The 22,970-nt window shown below is 40.4% G+C and overlaps 1 protein-coding gene across 1 annotated transcript in view; it reads left to right on the forward strand.

Moving 5' to 3' along the window:
- The window catches only part of ANKH (ANKH inorganic pyrophosphate transport regulator), a 97,825-nt gene that overhangs the window by 64,867 nt on the left and 9,988 nt on the right, over positions 1 to 22,970 (forward strand). Inside the window, exons 4-8 of the mRNA XM_062499649.1 lie at positions 428 to 511; positions 2,893 to 3,063; positions 3,675 to 3,809; positions 6,589 to 6,681; positions 10,215 to 10,310. Of these exons, the coding sequence (XP_062355633.1) occupies positions 428 to 511; positions 2,893 to 3,063; positions 3,675 to 3,809; positions 6,589 to 6,681; positions 10,215 to 10,310 (579 nt within the window). The remainder of the gene's footprint in view (positions 1 to 427; positions 512 to 2,892; positions 3,064 to 3,674; positions 3,810 to 6,588; positions 6,682 to 10,214; positions 10,311 to 22,970) is intronic.

Raw genomic sequence — 22,970 nt, forward strand, 5'->3', positions numbered from 1 at the left:
TTAAAAAGAAGTTGGTTTTCTTTAACAGAAAGAACCTAGTATTAAGTCAGTGGGCCAATGAATATTACATTTCAGAGGTGCTAATTCATCATTCAGCTGATGAATGATTATTTATTAGATTATTTACTGTGGTAGTTTGTTTTGTGTAGCATCTGATTTGTGAAAGGCTGCTTTCTCACTAGTTGTGCTCAGAAATTTCTATACAATCTGTAAATTTTTTGCCTTCATCCCTGCCAGCCTGGCAATGTGGAACTCAATGCAACAGTGCTTTCTCTGCATTTATGGCTTAATGTTTGCCCAGGTTCACACCAGGTGCTGCTGCAGGTTGTTTGTGTACAATGTAACAACCAGAAAACAGCATTCTTGAATCTGAAATCATTCACAATATCATAATCACTTCCCAAACTTTTCTCTGGCTCTTTTTCAGGCATGGACCCATGCTGGAATTCTGCTGAAACACAAATACAGTTTCCTAGTGGGATGTGCCTCCATCTCAGATGTCATAGCTCAGGTAAAGGCTGCTCATAGAAGTCCCATTGTGTTGTGGGCCAGATGCTTTCCTAAACTTGCACAGAGTCTCTCCGTGCCTTCTCTCTTTTCCATAAGCAAGACACCAGAGGAAGTAATCTTGTGTGCTGCCCTCTGATTGTTCATCATGTGAAGGCTCTTGCTGGCTGTTGTGGTTTAGGACAGTCTTGCTTGATTAGTTCAAATCAGCTCCCAGGTCTGTTTGGCTTAGGCCATGTCCTGAAGCACTTCCACAAACCTGTTTCATAATGGCTGATTAAAAAATTCTGTATATACACATGTACATTTGGGGAAAAGAAAGGTCAGGCAACGAGACCACTGGCTGCTACCAATCTGGAGGCTGAGAGAGTGCTCTGAAAGAGATCTCTCTCTCTCTCTCCAGCATTATATGCAGTTCCAGTGAAATCCTGAGCTGGAGGTGAAGGCATGATTCTCCAGCTGAGCTGTCAGTTTTGTACGTGGTGTCTAATACAAAGAAATGCAATGTAAGCTGCCTTCTTAGTATTGGTTACTGTTCCAAAAGGTGAAGTCTCAGAAGTGCTCCAGAAGGAGTCTGTGGTGATAACCCCTGGGTGATTCAGAGAAGACCAAATGTTTTTTGAACTTTCAAAAGGGAGGTGTAAACTATCCTGTTGCTTTGTATTAAGCACACAGAAAAAACAACATTCATACACACTGACGATGGCCAGTGTTGTAGCATTTAGGAACTAGTATACAGCCCTCTTTTGAAAACATGTAAAAATATTAGGAAAGGAAGAGTCCCAGCAATTTTAAACAGTTGCTGTACTGCCCCATTACCAGCCGAATGGTGTAATGACTGAATAAGAAAGAGGATAAAACAGTACAACATCAAAGGAAATATGGAGTCTGTGGCACTCAGTTCAATTTTACGTAGCATTTTCCTCCCACTAAACATAAGGAAACCATAAACCAGGTTGAACCATTCAGTCAGTTGCTACTCTCTATTTGTCAGACCTGCCCCGCTACAGTGCTGCACTAAATCCCCAGAGTTAATACCAATTACTGTAAATTACCTTAACCCTCAGTGTCTGCTCTTGTTCTGATGTGACCTACAAAGTTTCCTGACCCTGGGTGTGTGTCAGGTCATGCGCAGCTAAATACAGAAACAAATTCTTATTTTGGCCGTGCCCTTTCCGCAGCGGTTGGTGAGTGGGGTGCCAGGGTTGTGAAGAATAAGACACCTGTCATCTTCTCTCAACAGAATGCTGCACAGAGCAAGAGCAAATCCAGAGCACAAAGAGTTGTGGCTGTCATAGCCCAGAACTTTACACCTACGTCCGCGCCCTACGCAGGGAGTAGGGGCACAGGCAGTTAGCCACTTTTTCTTGAGTAGCTTCATGTGCACATTCTTTGTGACTGACTTTTCTCCTATTTACTGAAAAGCCATGTTTCTGTACGTTTGAAAACCCTCACAAGCACTGTGGCTTACCTCAGGAACATTTGCAGAGCATGGTTTTTCTTAACTACTTCTACAGCTATAGCAATGAGTGAGAGAACCTGCACCTGAACAATGTGTATTTTATTTCTTGTAACTCACCTAAATGCCAGCATGTCCTGGCAGGATTGTCTTGGTTCTGCTCGTCACAGCACCAAACACAGTTGGCTTTCCAGTTGTGCCGACTATCCAGAGTAATTTGGAATTTACCAGGCATTTCATCTACTCTGTACTTAACGAAGAGAATAATATCATGTTAATCAGTTCCTTTATATTTTATGGATTGAGCATTTAGTCTTAAGAGGCTGAATTATGAGCTGTTCATTAGCCCAAAAGTTTCCATTTAATTTACATTAATGTGGCACTCATCTGAAAAGCAAATAATTAAACAGTGAAATTTCACTTGAAAAATTTGAAAATTAGGTTGACATAAGACTTCCTGCTCCTAAATGTTGAAGTGAATATTTTAAAACATCTGGCTTTTTGATTGCCACTACCCTCCCCACTGCCAAAAAAAATAAAAAAAGTAGGGCTTAGAAGCTGACCCTGGAAGCATGTCTCCAGCCTCAGCGTGTATCAGAATAGCACATTCTCCTGGGAAGGGTGACTCTCAGCCACATGCTTGCTGCCAGACCTTGCCAGATTCTCATGCCAACCTTCTCCTATTTTTGGGTTCTAGTCTGACACCTGCCCAACTTTCAAGTCCTGCTTCATAGAGTATGAAGTTAACTCTTGCTCTTCTCATGCACATGACCAAATACTGAGAGATCCTGGCTAAAGTTTCTATAGATACTGTAGCCATGCAAGTTGTTGGTTCAGATGGACTCAGTAGGAATCAGACAGGAGATGTGTTGGCCTTGGAGAAGCACACAGACAAACTGTTTATCATCTGTTTGTTTTCTCTGCAGGTTGTTTTTGTAGCCATTTTGCTTCACAGTCACTTGGAGTGCAGGGAGCCTCTCTTGATCCCAATCTTGTCCTTATACATGGGAGCACTTGTCCGATGTACCACGCTCTGCCTCGGATACTACAGGAACATACATGATGTTATTCCTGACAGAAGTGGGCCTGAAATGGGGGTATGTCTTCATCCTTGTGTTTTTTCAAACTCAATAATAATTGTACTTTAGTTTACTGTACTTTACTTTATAACACTTTTTGTGTTATAATACTTCATTAAACCATTGTGCGTGAAGGGCCTTCTCTCTGTCCCACAGGAAAAAAACATTTTCAGTTAAAGAGGCATGGTAGAAATTATTCCAGCAACAGCACATGTGACAAAATGCCTTCCATGGTATGGATGTGTCTACTGAGGACCTCTGTACTGAGCTGTAAGACAGCACAGCATGAACTAAGTGAATACCTTAGTTCATATGGAAGAAGATATCAAAATTTCTCTTTTTCTTCAAATGTCATATTGTTTTTCATGTAGCTTTGTCTGGTAGTCAGAACAAATTATGCAGATAGATACCTTATGCATTATTTATTGAGATCCATGACACATCTTCTTTTGAATCAGTACTGCTACTATGAGTGAAAATATTTTAGGCTCCTCATACTGAAAATTATTGAAAGGAATGTTCCAAACTGATAATGGATGGGAAAACCAGAAAACTTTTCTCCATGATTTTGGTCCTGTGCTGCATGTTTTTTTTCAAACACACTTCATTTATTTTACCCTGTGTTGCAGGGAGAAGCTACAGTAAGGAAGATGCTGAGTTTCTGGTGGCCTTTGGCATTAATTTTGGCAACTCAGCGAATAAGTAGGCCCATTGTCAACCTTTTTGTCTCCCGGGACCTAGGTGGCAGTTCTGCAGCCACAGAGGTAAGAAAGGCAGTGCTCTCCATTACTGCAAATTATCATTTCCATGGTGTTACCTCTCAGCCAAGCTGACAAGAAAAAATTGGCTCAAGTACATTTCTCTTTAGTGCTCTTTTTATGCTTGAAAAGAAGATTGCTTGGACTCTCACCATGAGCCCTTCTGCCAGGTCTAATGGGACCTCACCCTCAACAAGACTAGTAGAAATTTTTCAGTGAACAGTGCCTGCATCCTAGGTTTTCATGCTCTACACATAGCTACATATAGTCTGGAGCATTTAGATCCCAGAAATTTTAGGACAGTTGACAGTAGTCCCACATCCTACTCTTTCCTGTCATATATATTTTATGGTTGTGCAAACCCAAGTGAAACTGTTAGCAGTCAGTGCATCACACAAAACAATGTAGAGACATAAGGAAGCACATAATAAAAAAAAAAATTGTCTCCTGGTTGGGATATGAAATGCACCCTCTTTCTCTTGAGGAAATCCAGATTACTCCAGTAAGTCTCCTACAGCTATTGGGAGACAGATTCCTGATTGTAACGCAGAGCCTTTACCAATGCTCACCACAAAGCTGACCTATTCTCTTAAGAAGTCTGGGGGACTTCTGCTGCCAGTTTCAGGCAAGGATGTCTAGATGCATATTGCCATAGGGTGAGCAAATCTGTAAGTTACTAAATGAAAAAAAAAATTCAAAGAACTGCTGTTAATTTTGTCATACATGATCCTGTGTATTTCACTCACTCAGGAGGTGCCAGAGACTGCAAATAAACAGCTGTGAGAAGAGAACGTAGGAAATGTAATTCTTTTACATGTGTGATTCAGGGATCAGTCTATGTGTTAACAGTGATCTCTGTACAAGGGGAGCCAGAGGTTAGAAAAGATCAGTTTTGCATTTCTTGGTGACTTTCAATTTCAGATGCATCACATTTCACAGCTAGCCAGTTCCATTTTGTTGCTGTTAGGATGACTCCAGGGAAATGTCACAGCTGATGATTTACTGTCAGTTTTACACTAACAGTAATGGTCACATTCCAACTTTCTCTGATTTCTGAAATAATTGCATCTGAAAAGGGAGGTGCTGACAACACAGATAACATCAGTGTCTGGAGCATCAGTATCCACAGGAGTTTTACAGGTCTCCTATTCAATAATAGGAGCAGCTTTCGCTGTGTGCAGGGAGTCCCTGTGAAGGACTAGGCTGTAACAAGTTCATGAGGACCACAAAACCTCTTGCACTGTCCAACTCCCACTGCTTTTGTTTGGACTGCCAGCACAGTTGTGGTGACTGGGCTACCTCTGTGGTAGTGGCTTTCATAGGGGCCCTTTTCACCTGTCAAATACAGGTGCTAGACATTTAGGAAAGCTTTCATGCATATATGTTGGGATAACACTAATTGAGGAAAAATACTGGGAAAAAAACACTGCTAAAAAATTAATACTTTAATCCAAGTGGAATCTAGTATACAAAATATGATAGTGAAATTCTTTTTCCTTTAACAGGTACTGTGTCTTGGCAGTCTTTTTGGATTTAATGATTAAAATAAGCAAAATAGCTTTTATATTCCTTACTCAATTTAACCTAGTTAGGTTTCATACAGATGGAAATCTTGATGAAAACACAATAATGGGAGGGTGTGCAATTATAAAGGGTACTATCTTAAAATTCCAATTCGTTTTATTTGAACCAATTACTTTTTAGAGGCACATTAAACATTATTAAAGCTATTATTGGCAGTGAAGGATCTATTAGCAGTGAGGATCTCTTCCTCTCTGTGGATATCACTACATTCCACTCTTTTTAATCTGCACAGGGAACAAATTAGCTTTCTACGTGGTCCCATGTTTTTATAGATCTTTTAACCAAGCAAAGACAGTAGTTACATTTATAAAGGGAAAATGGGCTCAGATAATCAAGAAAACATATTTTGAAAGTTTGGGAGTAAAACAGAAACAGCCGTAGTTAAAAAAGGTCTTTCTTAACACTACCATTGCTGGATTTAAAATGAATCAAAAATATGTGGCTTGTAACAGACCTGAACCTGCAGACAAAAGGCACCCAAGCACTCTCAATTAATGTGTGAGAGAGCTTATCTCTTTGATAAACCTCTTGGGCTATACTTGTGAGAGTGTAAAAGGGCCTAGTCTTAAAACTTCAGGCAGTGAATTGTTTCTTCCCATAGAAATGTTCATCTGGAATTATTTTTGTCTGGTGCTCATTGATGAGCGGGGAGAGGTGGATTTTTTTGTCTCATAAATGCCTTCTGCCCCCAAGAAGTCAGACTGATGTCCAAACTGAGTCAGTCACTGAGGTCCATTGATTTATAGTCCATCTGTCTTACTTGCAGCTGTTTTATTTATGAATAACCAAGTATAATGTATATACATTGAAATTATGTGGTATGATCCAAAATTACTGCAAGCAGCAAGGCATTCTGCTGTTCAGGTATCTGTAAGTAAAACAACTCAGGAGCAATATGGGAGGAAAGTGTTGGTAAAGTAAGGGGTGCACCTCAGCTCAAGTTAACTATTATCTCAGAGTATCAGAGTGATGGTGAAATGGCAAAGCTGACTTAGGCAACTTCATGGCACAAAAATTTCATAAGCTTAAAATGCCAGGCCATTTTTATGGTCTTCCTGGAACAAAAAGCTTCCAGTCCCTTGTCTGGCTTCACGTTGCGTTGAAGTCAGTGTGGTGATACTGGTGGGCAGTAGCACCTTATGTTAGTTTAACTGTTGTGTTTGAAGATTTGAAGTTCATGTTTCTCTGTCTCTTTTTGTAGGCAGTGGCAATTTTGACAGCTACGTATCCTGTGGGACACATGCCCTATGGCTGGCTGACAGAGATCAGAGCTGTATACCCTGCTTTTGACAAGGTGAGTGTCCCTGTTAGGGCTGTCATAAATACCTCTTGTGAGACTTTTCATGTGTGGCCCTCCTAGTTCTCTCTGTTTGTTGTTCCACTGATAGGTTTTCTTAAAATCTAGTTAAAATTAATTGGCTTTTGTGGCTTCAAGCTGTTGTCTGATTTATGATTTTAACCTTAGCTCTGTGTTAAAAGGTATTAAGCTGCCTTTTGAATAGATAGGTGTTGTATTTTTAAAGATTAAAAAAGTCCTCACTATGAGGTAGCTACTTAGGTGATTAAGTGATTTCTCACAAAATGTCATCACTGAATGAGCAAGCTCACATCTCTGCTCCGGATTTTATGGTATCTCTCAAGTGGGTTTGGGTTCATTTGCTTGTGTTAATATATAGCAAAGGGTATTTCATAGACTGACACCAACACAGGTAACAGACATTGTTTTAGTAATACTGACTTAGCTGACCAAGGCTATGAACATTTTTGTTGGTAAATCATGTTATTATGTAAGAATGCACGGACTGCTCCTGGAACTGAGCACAGAGCAAAAATTAATTTTGTTTAGTCTCCTTTTTTGCTCTGATTTATAACTGGTACTCACTAGTGCATATGTTATGCAAGGAACAGTCCTGTCCTCTGACTCTGAAATTCAAATGCCAGATCCTCTCCTTCTCTTTATTCACCAATTAGTAACTGAACTTTCTGGTTCCAAATACTCATGAAAAAAAAAGTTTGTTTTCCCTGGAAACTGGAGCAAGCACTGTTAAATATCACCCACCATATTTCCAAGGAGAATTTAAAACCTACACAAAGTCAAATCAGTCATAACCTCCCAACCTGCCTGTGTACAACTAAATTGACCTGTCAGATAAAATGCCACATGTAAGCATTCTCAGAGGCCATGCTGCTGAAAAGGAACTGCAGATGCAAACCCAGTGAACTGCAAGATAAAAATAGTTTGGGACAGGAAACTCAGGAGCTGCTAACCTCATTTGATGCAAGCCACAGTCAAATGCACTATTGCCAAGCAATAGTAACAGCAATTAAGGCTCCCAAATTCAGGTCTCATTTAGCTGGTGAAAGATATGCTGAGAACTGCAGTGATGACAGGATTAGACCATGATTTCTCCATTTGTTTATTTCAGTAAAAAGGCTTCTCAGAGGGCTCTTGTGGGACAATGTGAGGAAGAAAATGCTAGGGCAAGGCACAGATGGCTACAGTTTATATAACTGCTGGAAAAGTACTAATGAGAATATTTTAGTTCCATGTTTGAAGAGCAATTTGTAATGAAATGTACAAAATTAGGTAGCAGCAGTATAAAGGGTATCATCAAGGCAACCATGTGTGTAAATGCCTTTGCTGTACTTTTCAGATAATAAATACCAAACCTGAAACCCACAGTGGGTTTTTTAAGATTGCTGTGAGAATTGCTTTTCCCTTGGTTGTGCATCACCTTGTGTCACTGTGCCTTTCAAAAGCTTTGTTTCCTTAATCTAAGTCTTTCTCAGTAGAGTCCAAATAGAAACACTTCGTTATTTCTGGACCCTGTAAGGTGTCCATTGTAATTTTCAGAACCCAAAACAATGTGTTTGCAGGCAAGTTCCCATTTTCTTTTGTCAGTTACTCAGGAAGCTGGCAATGCTGATGGCCATCAGAAGCACCCTGACATGGGATTTGAGATGCTCCTCTTCAGTGGTTCTACTGGAGAAGTCAGATTCTTGTCTTCACAGGAAAATCATTATCTCTCTTCACATTTGTAAGAGAGGTGCAGGGTCCTACTTCAGTCTTCTATGAGACTTTGTGTCCAAAGCAACCTCATGGCCTAGCAGTTACATTCAGGTTAAGGGCTAACACTGTCATTTTGGAAGAGAGCAGGCATATGCTAGTTCTGTGCTCTGTGTGCTGTTTTATACAGTGATAATGCCATTGCTCTTAATGGACCCTGCCACCTGAATCAGAGCAACACCAGCTGTGAGATTTGTGAATGCTATTTATATGATGACTAGATGGGAATTCTTTTTGCTCCATAGTGTTTTGTTACAGTGTGTTAAAGTTACAAACAAAGAGTATGTGGTGAAAAGTTGGAGCAAAGTACAAAGCATGGCAAGGGGAGGGATAGCAGCAGTGGGGTAGGAACTAATGAGGAAGGTTTTAGCATCCCTTTTGGATGGCTTGGTTTGGGTGCACTTTATTTTATCTTTTTTATTTTAGCCTTGTTAGAAAGTTGAACCATGCAGCAAAAAGTTCATTTAAACACTGGTGAGTGATGTAAGCAAGGCTTATCCTCACATCTGTAAAAACTAGCAGTAGCAAAGTATTCAGAAACACAATTGATATTAATAGATGCATAAAAAAAACCAAAAAAACAAAAAAACAAACGTTTACAGAGAGTTTTCATAACCTGTTCCCCAAAAGGTCAGATGGAGTGGCTTCCTGCTTAGAGTCTGGGTTGCCTACATCTTCAAACACCCAAACTTCCAAGCAGGTATTTAGGCAGGAGCATGGGGCCATCTAGGTGCAATTGCTGCACTGATCAGAACAAAAGCCTTAAACTGCAAAATTCCATCAAGCACCTGAATGTGTGTGGAATGATGTATTCTTCACAGTGCTCCACTCCCAAGATGTGTCTGCAATAGTTCTATTTCTCCTATGAGTAACTCGAGCAAAGGAGGCTGACTCTGTGACAGGTACCCCTGTTCTACCCAAGTTGAATCAAGAGTGTATAAATGTACATCTCATGGTGCAGGTTTTATCAGCAGCTGCACAAACTTGTGTAGCTCAGACAGTCCCAGTGTAAATGCAATAGATGACCTAAACAGCCTCTTGTTTAAAGGCTCCTAATGGTGCCCTGCTTTGATATCCCATCCTCTCCTTTCACACACCATTTAGTTTGGTTTTATGTGTTCCCCAAGGGCAATTTTAAATCTTTGGTTTCATTTGCTATATTAGACATTTGGAAGAAGGCTTCTGTTGTTTTTAAATAAAACTTTGCTGCCATGTGACTACAGAGACCATGTTCAAGGTGGAACATCTAATAGTCCTAATTATGTTCTGTTCATTACACTGTATTAATGGAGCCAGCTGTTCCAGGAGCTTTGTTTATATTACCTGCTTGTCTAATTGGATCAGTAAAGATACTTGCATTGGTGATTTGGTACTAATTTGTGGTAAAAGGGAATAAAATCCTGTTTTTCCTGCAGAAGCATGTTACAAATGTCAGACTATGGTTTAAAAAATCATATATGTTTTCTTAGAAGGAGCTACCAACCTTTTTCAAAGTCAAATTTATTAAATAAGACTTACTCCTTGGAAAAGTAGGAAGATTACTCAGCCCTCAGTGACCACAGCAGCAGTTGCTGTCAGTTTAAGCGGAAAATGTTCTGTAGTGGTACAAAGTACTCAGAAAGCTCTAGGTTATAAAGCAAACAAGCCAAATCAGACAGGGACAGGCACAGACAGCCAGGTCCAGCACATGACCCTGGTGCCAGCAGCTCCCAGTAGTCTGGAGCCAGGCTAATGCTCGCTATCTCTTTCTCTTGCCCTAGAATAACCCCAGCAATAAACTGGTGAACACCAACAGCACCGTCACAGCAACACATATCAAGAAGTTCACCTTTGTTTGCATGGCATTGTCCTTAACGGTAAGAAACTTTTGTTCAACTCAGTGGTTTTCATCTCAACCAGAAAATTGTCTCCTCTACCTAATGCTAAAAGCACTAGCAGTTCAAGAAAGGTGAGTTGTCTTGTCTTGTCTTGTCTTGTCTGTTGCTTTTATCTGGAGAAGGGAGTCTGATCATAGTACTGGAATAACAAGAAAATCAGCTGTCATTAGTTCAGGCTAGATATCTAGAAGGCTGGAGGTACTCCATTTTATTTTCAATACTTCTCATTTCAAAACAGCCTCCTGTGCAAAACAGATATCAGAGACCTTCTGTTTTCATCTCTTTTTGTTTCTTTTTTAAATGAACAGAACTTCAGGTAACCAGTGTGTCAGGAAAACAAAAGAAAGCATTTGTGTCACCTGCAGTGGGATGGCAGCCTGTCCCCGAGCATCTTCCATTTACTGTGAATGGTGAGGAGGGCAGCATGGGTTGACCCTGTAGTAGCTGTGCCCTGCTGCCTCTCCTGGCACTGGGTTTTCATGTGGGGGTACTTTGATGCACATTTGTTCTGCTTGTTCTCAAAATTGACTAAAAAGGGCAATCTTGGAGATGGTGCGGACACTGACTAAAGGATCTAAATCTGCGTCCATGCTGGGAAGCGTAGTGTGGGGATGACGTTCAGGGAGAAATTTTGCTGAGCCTGCCATGTTACAAAATTACCAATTTGCATACATAAATATAGTGCATTTTCCCAAAGAACCCTCTTTCTGCAGTCTTCTTAGCAACAAACAGGCAGTTGTGGAAGAAAACTCCTTCAGCTTGTGGGGATCACAGCAAATAATGGAGCAAATGACCAGGGTAAATCCAACGTCTTGTTTCCATAAAACATGGATTTATATTAGTGCTTGGGGCCAGGACATTGTCTCTACACAGTACCTGCACTAGAAGGACAAAAGAAAAGGAGAATCTAGAAAATAGGTTTTTCATAGAAGAATTCCTTCATCACGCTAGAAAAGTTCTTGGGAAATGTGGCAATTGTTTTGGGATACAATGCTCAAAGTCCTACAATTGCATTGACTCATACCCCAGACATGTTTGCTGTTTACCCTCATCATTGCATACTTTCCATGGGGTAGCTGGCTGTTTTGGAACTCTCTTCTCCCTGCATTCACAAATTTACTGTTGAGTATGGGAATGATGACAGAATTTCTCTCTCCCTTTCATTTTAGTGTAGAACCTTTATTTCCGCATTGCAAATGGCTTATGCATGAAGAGAAACTAATATATGTCAAAGGAAATGTTACAGCACACAAGCCAGAAATGTTTGTAACCATCCCCAACCCCTTGCCACAACCTGAGAATGTGGGATACAGAACTTTGTGTTATTTCACAGTTGAAACTGAAGCAGTTCAATCCATCCATATCTGAATTACATTTCTTCTGCTCTTTGTTTCCTATACTTTTTCCCTAAACAGCTACAACTGGCCACCATCAAAGACAGAATTGCATGAACCAATGTGACATCTCCTCTGTCTTTTCATTTCCTTAAGCTTGATCTCTTTTCATGTGGTTTAGACAGCAACAGCTCGTGCTCTAACTTGTATTTCCTACAGCATGAAACAGAGAGACATACGCCTCCACTGAATTGGCCATTGTCTGGAGACTTTCCATGAGAACCTAGGTCTCATGTTACCTACCATCACACTCCTTGAGGTTTTCTTTTGGGTCCTGTTCTAGACCAGAGTTATGTTCTCTACAGTTGGAGCCTCCCTCAAAGTCTGTCAGAGTTGTTACAGACCTACAAAGGGGAAAGCTTTCCTTGTTGTTAATTGTTCTGAGAATACTATTTCAATCTCAGTTTTCTCTGAACTGACTGTATTCTTAATCCCCCATGGTATTTATCAGGTTACTCTGGTTTTGACAGATTATGAGCTTTTCACATTACCATCACTATCTTCTGCAGAGTACTTTTAATCACCTCAATAGGCTTTTGTTTTGTGACTTTCTAGGATTTTGTATCCAAAAGTTCTCCATTTTACTTTCAAGGGCAGTTCTTCCATGAGATCATCATGAGAGATTTGCCTGCACTGAAATTCCAGAAGCACTTTCGAGGTCCATAGCTTTTCCTGTCCTGTTTCTGTTGTTGCCTGCTAGTGACAGATTCTTAGGATTGCTTGTCAACAGACAGAGCAGATAAATAGACATAAGCTCTGAAGATTCAGTTGGATTCAAAGGTACAAGCCTGCAAATGCTTCAGCACACAATCTCAGCAGATGTTGGGATGACTCTTGTTAATGTGTGCCACAGGCTCTAAGGAACTAGACTTCAAATTTGCCTCTGTTGTTGCCAGATGAGCTACTGTGGCCATTGGTGATGGCTGTGATGGTGATTCAGGGGCTCTACTTCAACAAATGGCAATCAGACTAGTGGCATCACCATTGGTAACATCTTGTTCTTTCAGGTCAGAGGGAAAGGCTCCCAGGCTGAGAAGACAAAACAAATCCAGTACTTAGATATGTCATGTCAATGCATTTTCCAGTGGATGGTCTATAGAATTCCAGAAGATGTATAGGTAAAGAAAGTCCATTAACCACTCAAAAAAATAACAGTGAAGCTTTAAGTACAAGCGGCAGCCATGCATGGAAGTACCTTCCCAATATAAAACCTTGGGAAACTTTCAGTTATCAAAGACCTACTATTTCAATGGAACTGGGAGAAAAATATCCTATCTCCTTCCACAGACCAGTCATGCCTGCACATGTACTGCAATCCTACTACTGCAACACAAACACCTTTTCACTGTTGTTGGCAGCGACAGTATTAGGTCACAGTAAGAAAAAAAGGCATAGTTTTGTTAAGAAACATAACTTCATGGTTTGCTTAAATCTTCATGGAATCTGAAAGGCTACACCTGAGCCTTTCCAGGCCAACTGTGCAGCATGCACATGTGTTCTGTGAAGTCTGATTGTAAATACTGCCTCATGGCTTTGAAGCATCAGGTGGAAACTAAAGATGCTTCTTCAAAAAATGGGAATCAGTTATATTGCTCAGTAAAATATGTTTAGACAATATGTTTTATATAAAGGCTGTAAGTGGAAGCCATTAAACTCCTGATAAGTAAGACAGCTGTTGTTATTAGTCACCTTGATTTGGCTTTTGTCGTAAGTGGGGATTCCTTCCAAAGCCATGTTTTGTGACTGTGCAACCAAATGTAAAATTTGTATTAGCAGAGGGAAGGGACTCAGCCATAGAATTTCCTCCATACAAATAAAGAACTATTCTAATTTTAAAAAGTAAGTAATGCTTGGTAATTTACATGCAGTTTAAAGGGTGTCCATAATGCTGTTTGCCATTATCTGTTACTTCACTGCCATTAGGCACTTCAGGAAAGATGCTTCTTTCCATATGTAAGTAGAGATACTGCTCCAAATGCCAATGCTGCTGCCATTGCAGATCAGGCTGTTAAGAGCTAAATAATTTGGTTCAGTGCCAGACCTGTTTAGATGGCCCTGGAGATCAGCTCTGAGGTTGCTGAGCAGCTGCAAACTAAGGGAAGACAGAGAGTCAAGAGAAAAGTGGTACATCTGTAGTCCATATCCCTTTGGTTGTGGGATGTGTCAGCCTCAGTACACTGCAGAAATCCCAAAATAATTTGTCTGGGTGTTAATTTACTGCATTTCTCCACTGCAGCAAAGGTTTGCTCTGTCATGGGAGAGCACTCCCTCACATATGAGCTGTGCATAGAGGGGCAGGCTCTCTGAGGCACAGGCTATTCAGAGGAACCCTCTCCTACGCAGGAGGAATAATAGCAAACAGGCTGTGCTTTAGCAAGGGGTTCTCTTGGAATAGTGTCTCTGAGCTTGGATACCAAAGTGCAAAATTCAGGGATTTTTCCAAGGCAGCCTGTGATGGGGCACAGATACTGCCAAATTACCTTTCTCTCTCTCTCTTTTTCTTTTTTTTTTTCCCCAATTTTCTTTCCATTTCCCAGCTGAGCTCTTTTTTTAAGTCTTCTGTGATGACACAGAAGTTGCAGTCAGTTCAGATCCTTCTCCCTGGTTAATGTTAGCTGCTGGCACTAATCCACGTGATTAGTGTTTGGTCATCTGCCTCTGAACTGCAAGGCTTTGCAGGCTGGTTTCACATCATATATCAGCGCTGCTGCGTAAAAGTAAGAGAGGCCTCCTTGGTGAGGGCTCGGGCTGCTTTGCTGCAGCCACCACAGCCTCGTCTGTGTCTGTGTGCAAACCCTGGCCAGCTGCTGAGGACATGTGCCCTGAGCTGAGAGGCAGCCATCGATTGTGCAGGGAAAGTGGGACAGCCAGCTTGCTCAGGGGACTGGCAATAGTAGCATTCACATCTCAGAATCGTGCTGGAAGGCAAGTGGTGTCTTAGTTAAGGTGAGGTCTGAGCACCCTCCTTTAAGTAGCTGCTGCTGGGGTAGCTTGGCTGGCTGGCACCAGATCATGGCTTGAGGAACATCCAGGATGCTGGTCAGAGAAAGCAGCTTCTCAGATTGCACTGTGAAAGCTCCTGTCACTGGACATGACCCTGAATAGCCTGTACTTATTTGTTCATTTATAGCGGGGAAGGAGCAATCAGTTCCTACAGCAGTAGTTTGAGAACTGTGCAATTTGGTTCTGCTCTGTCTTCCAGCAGCCTCAGCTGGGACAGGCCACAGTGGTTTTGGGACACGGTTCCAAACACCAGCTCTTCTTGCTGCATGGTTCACATTAGCTGAAGTGTCAGCAAGACACGTGGCCAGTTATCTTGATATTCTCTAGTGTTCTGTGTATCACAACAGGTTTTCCCTTCCCAATAAGACAGGCTCAAGGCGCCAAGGTGACGTGCTGTGTGCACCACACCATGTTCATCCATCTGTCACCGAGCTAATGTACAGCAGGAGAGCTGCAGTTACCTCTAAGTTTTAACATATGTGCTATTAGAAACAGCTCAAAGCTCTTTCCAGCTATTTAAAAGGAATGTCAATGCTTCTTTGCTTTTTTTTTATGAACACATGGTTATGGACAACTGGGGAAGGCAGCAGTTTTGATGAATAAACAGACTGATTAAGGGGAGAAGCTAATTGTATAGAATGCTGTTTTATATTTAATTAGTAAACACCGCCTAAGAAACAAAATCCAGATATTCAATTTTGCCCTGTGATTTTTCATTCCTTTCTGTTCCAAAATTTTAAAAGATGGAGTGGAGAGAAAATATTGACATTTTCACTTATGTGTGTGTGTGATTTGTGCAAGATTCATAAATTTCCTATTTATTTGTTACAAACATACTAGTGAAAACTTTAAATCATTAAAAAAAAAAAGAACATCACCATGAAGACTCAATGAAAGTGAAGATTCAGGCACTTAAGATGAACAGATTAATGTGCATTGTGTTGTGGTAACCAAATTAAAATTCCAGGTCACCTGCATTAGATTTAAATCTCAGTGAAAGTTTAAATGTAATGTACTTAGGAGCAGACAGCTGGTCAGTTTATTGGCTTATATTCTTAATCCTGAGAGTTGAGTGTGTGTGTATCAATACATGTCAAAATGTCACCTACTTTACAGTCAGGGTTGGTTTATTGACTACTCAATTGTGTTGCTCATAACTGAGGAGTCTAATGATAACTTTAAAATGTTTCTAATACTAGCAAAAATATTTTCTATTTTTTTATTAGGAAATCACTTGGATTCTATAAATAGAAAGCTACCTTGTTTTTTTTTTTGTAAATAGAGTATACTTCTTAGATTCATAACTTGTCCTTTTGACAGAGGACTAAAATATAGTGATTTCTATGGACTCCTGCTGATGAGCATCTGTAGTTTGAGGAGTTACTACTGGCAAGTGTTGTTTCTTTCATTTGCTGGCAGTTATCAGTCCCTTAGGAAGAGTAGCACACAGACATTTTGTCAGCTCCCCAGTGATTATACCTTGTAGCACAGCAGCATAAACTACCATCACTTGGCAGTTATATTCATCTCATAGATTAATGTATAATGTATGTATTTGATAAGCATGTAATCATATTCAGTATCATTCTGAGTGTTGGGTTTTATATTATAACCATCAGAAGGTTTAAGCTGCAGCATTTAATACGTTTGCTTGTGTAACTTTTATTTTCCCCCCAACCACGGGCAAAAAAGAGGGACAGATGCAGGGAACCGTAGACTTGCAAGATTTAAGAGACCCCGTCTCCATCTGAAAACAGCAGGGTGAGGTTCAGAGTCACAGCATTTCTCATGCTGGATCCCTGTGATGGGATCAGTTTCTGCCTGAAGAGGGGAGGAGGAAAATCTTTGTTCCATTTGATGGCAGTTTACTGCAAACCATCCCATCATTTTCTTAATTCTCAGTCATTGTCTGTTTGGTTATGTTCTGTAGTTAATCATCAAGCACCTAGGAGATAAGAAAACCCTGATAAAGAACAAGGGAGCCAGCCTAACGGGGAAAATTCCCTACACAAAAAAAGAGAAGCACAGAAGACAAGACTCAGTAGTTGCTGCTTCCTGCTTGATTCTGTCAGAGCAAGAGTAAAACAATGTGGGAAAGTAGCAGCTGTGTTTCATCCAGGCTGAAAAGCCTTGTTTGTTTAAAAGACAACTTGGAATGCCAGAGTTTTAGCTCTCTGCTTTGGATTTGGTTATGCCAGACTAGGAACTGCCAAGTGGGTACAGGCTGCTGACTTTCCTGTCCAGTTGATCAGTAAGGCTCCACCAGCCAGTGAAGTGTAGTACTGGCAGATAATATTGGAGTCAGAATGAATAAAGACACAATATTCATACCAACTCAGTGCATTATTGCAATAGCATTCCCTTATTGACTTATTCCCTGATGTTGTGCAAACACTCTGTACTCAATAGTTGTTTAATTTCCAGTTGAGCTCAGCAAATCATATTTCCCAGCCTTACGTCTGGCAGCTGATTTTTCCATGAGGGACACCAAAGACTGTACAGTTTTCATAGGTCCATTTGCTCTCAAATATTCATTCTGTAGTGTAATAAATATACAATTTCATATCTCTTTCTGCACTTACAAGTAAGTTCATTTTCCACCTAATAAACTATCCTGTGTGAAGCTCTTACATGCATTAGAGTGATGTATTTGATGTTTTCAACCATGCTGTCTGCTAATTAATGAGACATAAAGCAACTCTTGACAGAAGTTAAAGGAAGAAGTTAAAGGAGAAAAGTTAAAGAATTCATTGCATCTCTGCAGCAAGCCTGACTGCTGGCCTTGCTAGGCCTATCCTTAGTTTCCACTCAGGATAACATGAATTAGTTTTGCATGTTGAAAAATGCCAAGGAACATGTTGCCATTTCACTGAAATCTTTTGAAGGTAGGAGTGGCCACAGCATGAAATAACTGCATGACAGATCCCTGCAGTGTACAGCTCTCACTGGGTCCCAGGAGTCCCATGGCATTTAGCCACCATGAATGCACTTCCTGAGCTGCAGTAGATAGAGAAGTATCACGCGCTCTGCTTTCTTTAGAACTTTGGAGATTAAATACCCGAAAGGCCAAGAGACAGAAAATTGCATTCAGGGCCTGACTCAAGATTAATTTTTAGATGCCTTATGCAGCTACACTGAAGCCAGAGGGTATGCAAAGGAGTGTTTTAAAATAGGGTTTGCCACAAGCAGTACATGTGAACATGTTTTCACAAAAACATAGATAATGTTTTTCTCCTTTCCAAAGAAAATAGGGTCAGTTACCACTACTACTGTGAAATCAGTATTAGACTTTCAGGTAGCAAGAAAGTATAGAAATACATAAATTTCACCTTACCTTCATGCCTTTGAGCAAACAGGTGAGAAGGATTGTGTGTCCTCATTTGATTAAGTTTTGTAAGAATCAGCCTGGAGAGGAGCAAAGTGATTTGCAATTCTGACCCATGCAAGAAACTGTTGAAGCTTTTACTCCATTGTTCCTCTTATACTCTCAAAAGTCCTTTAGCCAAGTACCTGCTGCCTCACCCCCATGCTTTCAAGTGATCCAGATGCTGAAAAAGAGCACAAGAAAAAAAAAAAAAAAACTGTTAATGTTTCCTTGTGGCTGATGCCATGTAATTCCTCAGTGTATTGAGAGGGTTGTTACCAGAAAAAAATCACCGAGTAATTGCAACTTGGATAGCTTTGGTAGCTATAAACATTCCAGGCTGCCAATACTGGTTCTTAGTTCACAGGCTGAAATCTGAACAAAGTGGGGATTTCTGAGATCCTTAATTTAGGCCTTCTTCTCTGTGCTTTTCATCTAACCTGCATGCAATGCTGAAACCCCCACGCTTCACCATCTCAACTCTTATGGAAATGACAGCAGGCATTCTGAAGATGGCCCACAAGAACCAAAGTCTGAATTCAGAAAAGAGGCAGTACTGGCAGGGTGTGTGGTGAAATATGAGCATATTTAATACTAAAGAGAGAGCCAAAGATATGGTCTTTTTGTATTGATGGTACAGAAGAGCAGCTGAACAAGTAGGTATAAATGAACTGAAGTTCACAAAGCCTCCCTTTTTTCCATAAATTTTTGATTCATGATCTAGGGAATAACATCATGGTCTGAAGAAGACAAGCTGTGCATTTAAATTCCTTGGCATTTCAGATACTGAACATCCTCCTTGCAAATGGGGAATGCAATATGGTGTCCAGTTAGAAACCTCATGAATCTGTTCTGTCTTGAGGATTTGGCTACTGTAGCATTTCTGCCTTGCTAGAAAAAACAGCTGTGCCACACCATGGTAAACAGGATCATGATGATTTCTTTTGTGTGAACCAGGAAATCTGGATTTATCAGTGTTCGTGTGCTCAAACTAAAACATTGCATAAACGAGGTTACTCTGTAGAAATCACAAATTTTAATTCTGGAGCAGAAAGTTTCTGATGGCAGTAATGCTTTTCAGTGTGTGAAATGCTCGTGTTTTAACAAACATGCCTGGGACTATGTTTTGCGGTGTCGTAGTTGCAGAGGGTCAGGTAGCAACCACTGCACTAGAAGTTATAAATGGAAGGTTACGTAAGAGCCAGCTTTCTTAAAGTGGCTTGTGTTACTGCATTAATTAGGGTGAGCCTTTGCTGCTTTTTAAGGTTGACCAAGGTTATAGGATTTTTTTTGGGGGGGGGGGGGGGGATGGGGTGTGTTGAAGTTAAGTCTGTCTGCAGAACTTTGGGTGTTTTAATAATAATTGATTTTTTCAATGCATCCCACAATATCAAATTGCAGATTAATACTGCCAATCCTTATTCCCCTTCCACCTTGTTTAGAGCAGTCAGACTTTATACTATACTGTCCAGTTCATCCAGGTTAAAGCAGTAGTTGATCCTCCTGTCCAAGGTCATGCTTACAGCTCTCCTGAACTGGAAATTTTCCTGAATATCTCCTTTTCTGCTTGTGAGAATAAACAATTACCCCTGAAGACCTTCTTGCTCAGAGTAACTACTGCATTGTATCTCCATTCCTGGTACTTGTTGCTTACTTTCAGCAGTACCTATTTATAACAAAGAATAGTTTAGTCATGGCTAGCAGCTGGCTTTAAGAAACAGTATAAACCGTATTTTCATCAGAACTCAAGTCCTGTGTAGCTTTATTTAGCCTTCTCTGTAGTTCTTCCTCCTGAGCTTAAAGATAAATTAAAGAAAATTACCTCAGTTGATCAGAGTGCTAATAATGCCAAGGTTGTGGGTTCTGTCCCTGTATGGGTCATTCACTTAAGAGCTGGACTCAGTGATCCTTGTGGGCCCCTTGCAACTAAGAACATCACCAACTAAGAATATTGTGTGATTCTGTGAAAGGTATACAGGAACCATATTTTGCTGCCACCATATCTACCTGTGACATTCAGTGTCAGAAGTTGAAGCCATTACAGAGGCCACTTAGATTTTTTTTCCCATCTTTTATTGGCTGTCTTTGTTTTGCATCTCTTCATTGCTTTATTATCAAAAGTTACATCCTGGCTTTACTAAAATCATGGCAAATTTGGACTGAGAGACAGTAAAATCCACAGGAATAAAGTTCACAACAAGAATCTGTTCCTTCTCAGAGGACACAACCCCAGCTGCTGGCCATGCCAGTATTTGAAATTCCCTCAGTGACAGCGTATCTCTTGTGAGTATACAAAGAAAGAACGTAAAAAACACAGACAACTCTCCAAACTTCCCCAACTCTCTCAAATCTTACTTCACCAGTGGTCTCATTACAGCCTTATTGTATTAAAAAGATCTCACAAGTCTTATCTAGAATATCCATACTTTAAAAAGCAGCATTAACTTTTAAGACAAAATCCATTTTATTTTGACTTTACTGTTGTAGACCATATGAAGGTCAAGGACAGCTTTTAGAGTAATACCAGTCATCCAGTGGAGCAATTTGTTTTGACTGCTTTGATTTTGCCTATCTCTTAACCTCAAGATTGTTTTTTTTACTATTCAGGCTACTGCCACAAAAAATAGCAATTGGAAAATGGCATATTGGCAGATAGTTCCTCAAGAAGTTCTTCACCTTTTCAAGGTCAGGTTTAGTTCCCATTTCAATAAAAATTATTTCAGACATGAATGGAAGCATTCCTGCCTGCACAGGAAGATGCTGGACCACCAGAGGCAGACTTTATAAAATCCTCACGAGGGCCTTGTCCTATCCATGGTACTGCATTGAGCCTTTGTCCTGGAACAAAAGGTTTTTGTTTGCTCCAGTGATGTGGAGATTAATGTCTTCTTCATGACTGTTCAGGTTTCACACAAAGGGTCTGTTCTGCATGAGTGGCTGGAGCAGGCAGAAAAGAAAGCATCAAAAATTGTCCCTGCAACAATGCTTCTGCTCAAACTCCATGTTCACAGTAGGAAGAGCAGCAAGAGGCACAGAAAACTTGGGACAGAAGGAAGTTACCAAGTTGGAAGATGGACAGTTTACAAAAAGAGACCAAATATTCTGCCATCTTTGGTTTATTGCATCTTTTTAGAAGTGAAGTAAAATGATCTTTCTATAAAAAAAAATTAAGCCGCATAATTCATTGGGAAGATATAATGACTACCTTAAACAATGTAGTGACCCAACCCAGCCTGGAAAATGCCACCTAAGTACTTTCATCAGCAGCTGAGGAGAAAGCAGATGTGGCATTGTGTTAATGTGATCAGGGCATCAGAGAATTGTGCAGCTGCTGGACATGCCTTTATTTCTAAAGAACCCAGTGCTTTATCACTCTGGAAAGCTGGGAGAGGTGGGGGGAGATTTCGATATGTATAAACCAATTATTTCAGGAGGAGATATAAAGTTAGGGGGTGTTCTTACAAGTAGGCTCTGGTTCCCCCGCTACTTGAAAAATTTTGTGAAGACTAATTCCAGCTTTACATCCCCTGCACAGAACACTAAGTTCACAGAAATCTATACTGACTTGCATGTGCCTGAGGGAGCATCATTGTAAGAGAATGTCCTTGTGATTCAAGTCATCAGCATTATCATAAATCAGTTTCAAATGTGACTGCGGTCTGACATTTTTACTGCTCACATATCCAGGGATTTTGTTTCATGGGATCCCACAAGTGTTCAGGTTGGAAAGGCCTCAGGAGTTTATCAGGTCCAGCCTTTGCACAAAGCAGTGTCTGCTGTGAAGTCAGAACAAGTTCCCTGGGACTTAGGACAGTCTATTCCTCAAAACTTTACATTTCCCACACAAGAAAAGGAGCCAATTCCCAACCTCTTCTGATTTACAGGGCGCATGAACACACATCATAATTTGTCTCAACAGAGCATCAGACTGCAGCAACCTTGACCCTGAGATTTGCTCAGTTGATCAGAGCATGGTGCTGATAACACTAAGGCTGTGGGGTCAATCCCTGTGTGGGCCCTCCACTTAAGAGTGGGACTTGATAATCCTTGTGGGTCCCTTACAATTCAGAATATTCTGTGATCTACGACTTAACGCCTCAGAGTCTCAAACAGTTCAGGACGATGAATTTAGGTTGTTTGCTGCGTATCAAAAATTCCTCAAAACTGCCAAAATTGCAGGTGTTGCTCTGCAAAGACTGCTCTCTGACATGAAATACAGAAAGGACAGCATGAGTCTGCAGGCTTATTCTGGGAAGGACCACGTTATGATATACATCAAGATTCTGTAGCAAGGCAGTGATGCTGGCCTCTAGTGTTGGATGAAACCCAGTAATTCCTCCACAGATTCCAAAGAACTTCATGACTGTTTATAGAACTGTGCTTTAAAAAAAAAAAAGAATTGAAAATAACAAACAACCTAACAGGAAAAAAACAAAAAACAAAAAAAAACAAAGCACTTAAGTTTTTAAAGACAATAAGTTTTTTACTTGATTATTTTCATGATAAATTAGCTATAATTTCCTATCAACAGGGAATAAATGCCTTTATGATAAAACCTAGAATTTACAATTTTTTGGCCCACGATGAAACATAAGAGCCCTTCTTTGTGTAAATCAATGAGTAGCTGCACCACCTTCCTTCATAAGAACCCTGCTAAATTCTTTCTGCATTTTTCAGCTACCTGAGAGGTACATGGTAGCTTCAGGATATATTCGGACTTTGTATTCTGTGCCACACCTCTATTCAATACGGAAGCACACCTCAATGGGATTCTGAACTTTTAACTTTTCTGTTGTCTCAGTACGAATAAGCAGTTAATAGTTACAAGCTGTCGTTACTTTTATTCTTCATAAAAATACAGAAATGCAGTTTCTTTTA

The sequence above is a fragment of the Cinclus cinclus genome, chromosome 1 (genome assembly GCF_963662255.1).
Source record: "Cinclus cinclus chromosome 1, bCinCin1.1, whole genome shotgun sequence".
NCBI classification, from domain to species: domain Eukaryota; kingdom Metazoa; phylum Chordata; class Aves; order Passeriformes; family Cinclidae; genus Cinclus; species Cinclus cinclus.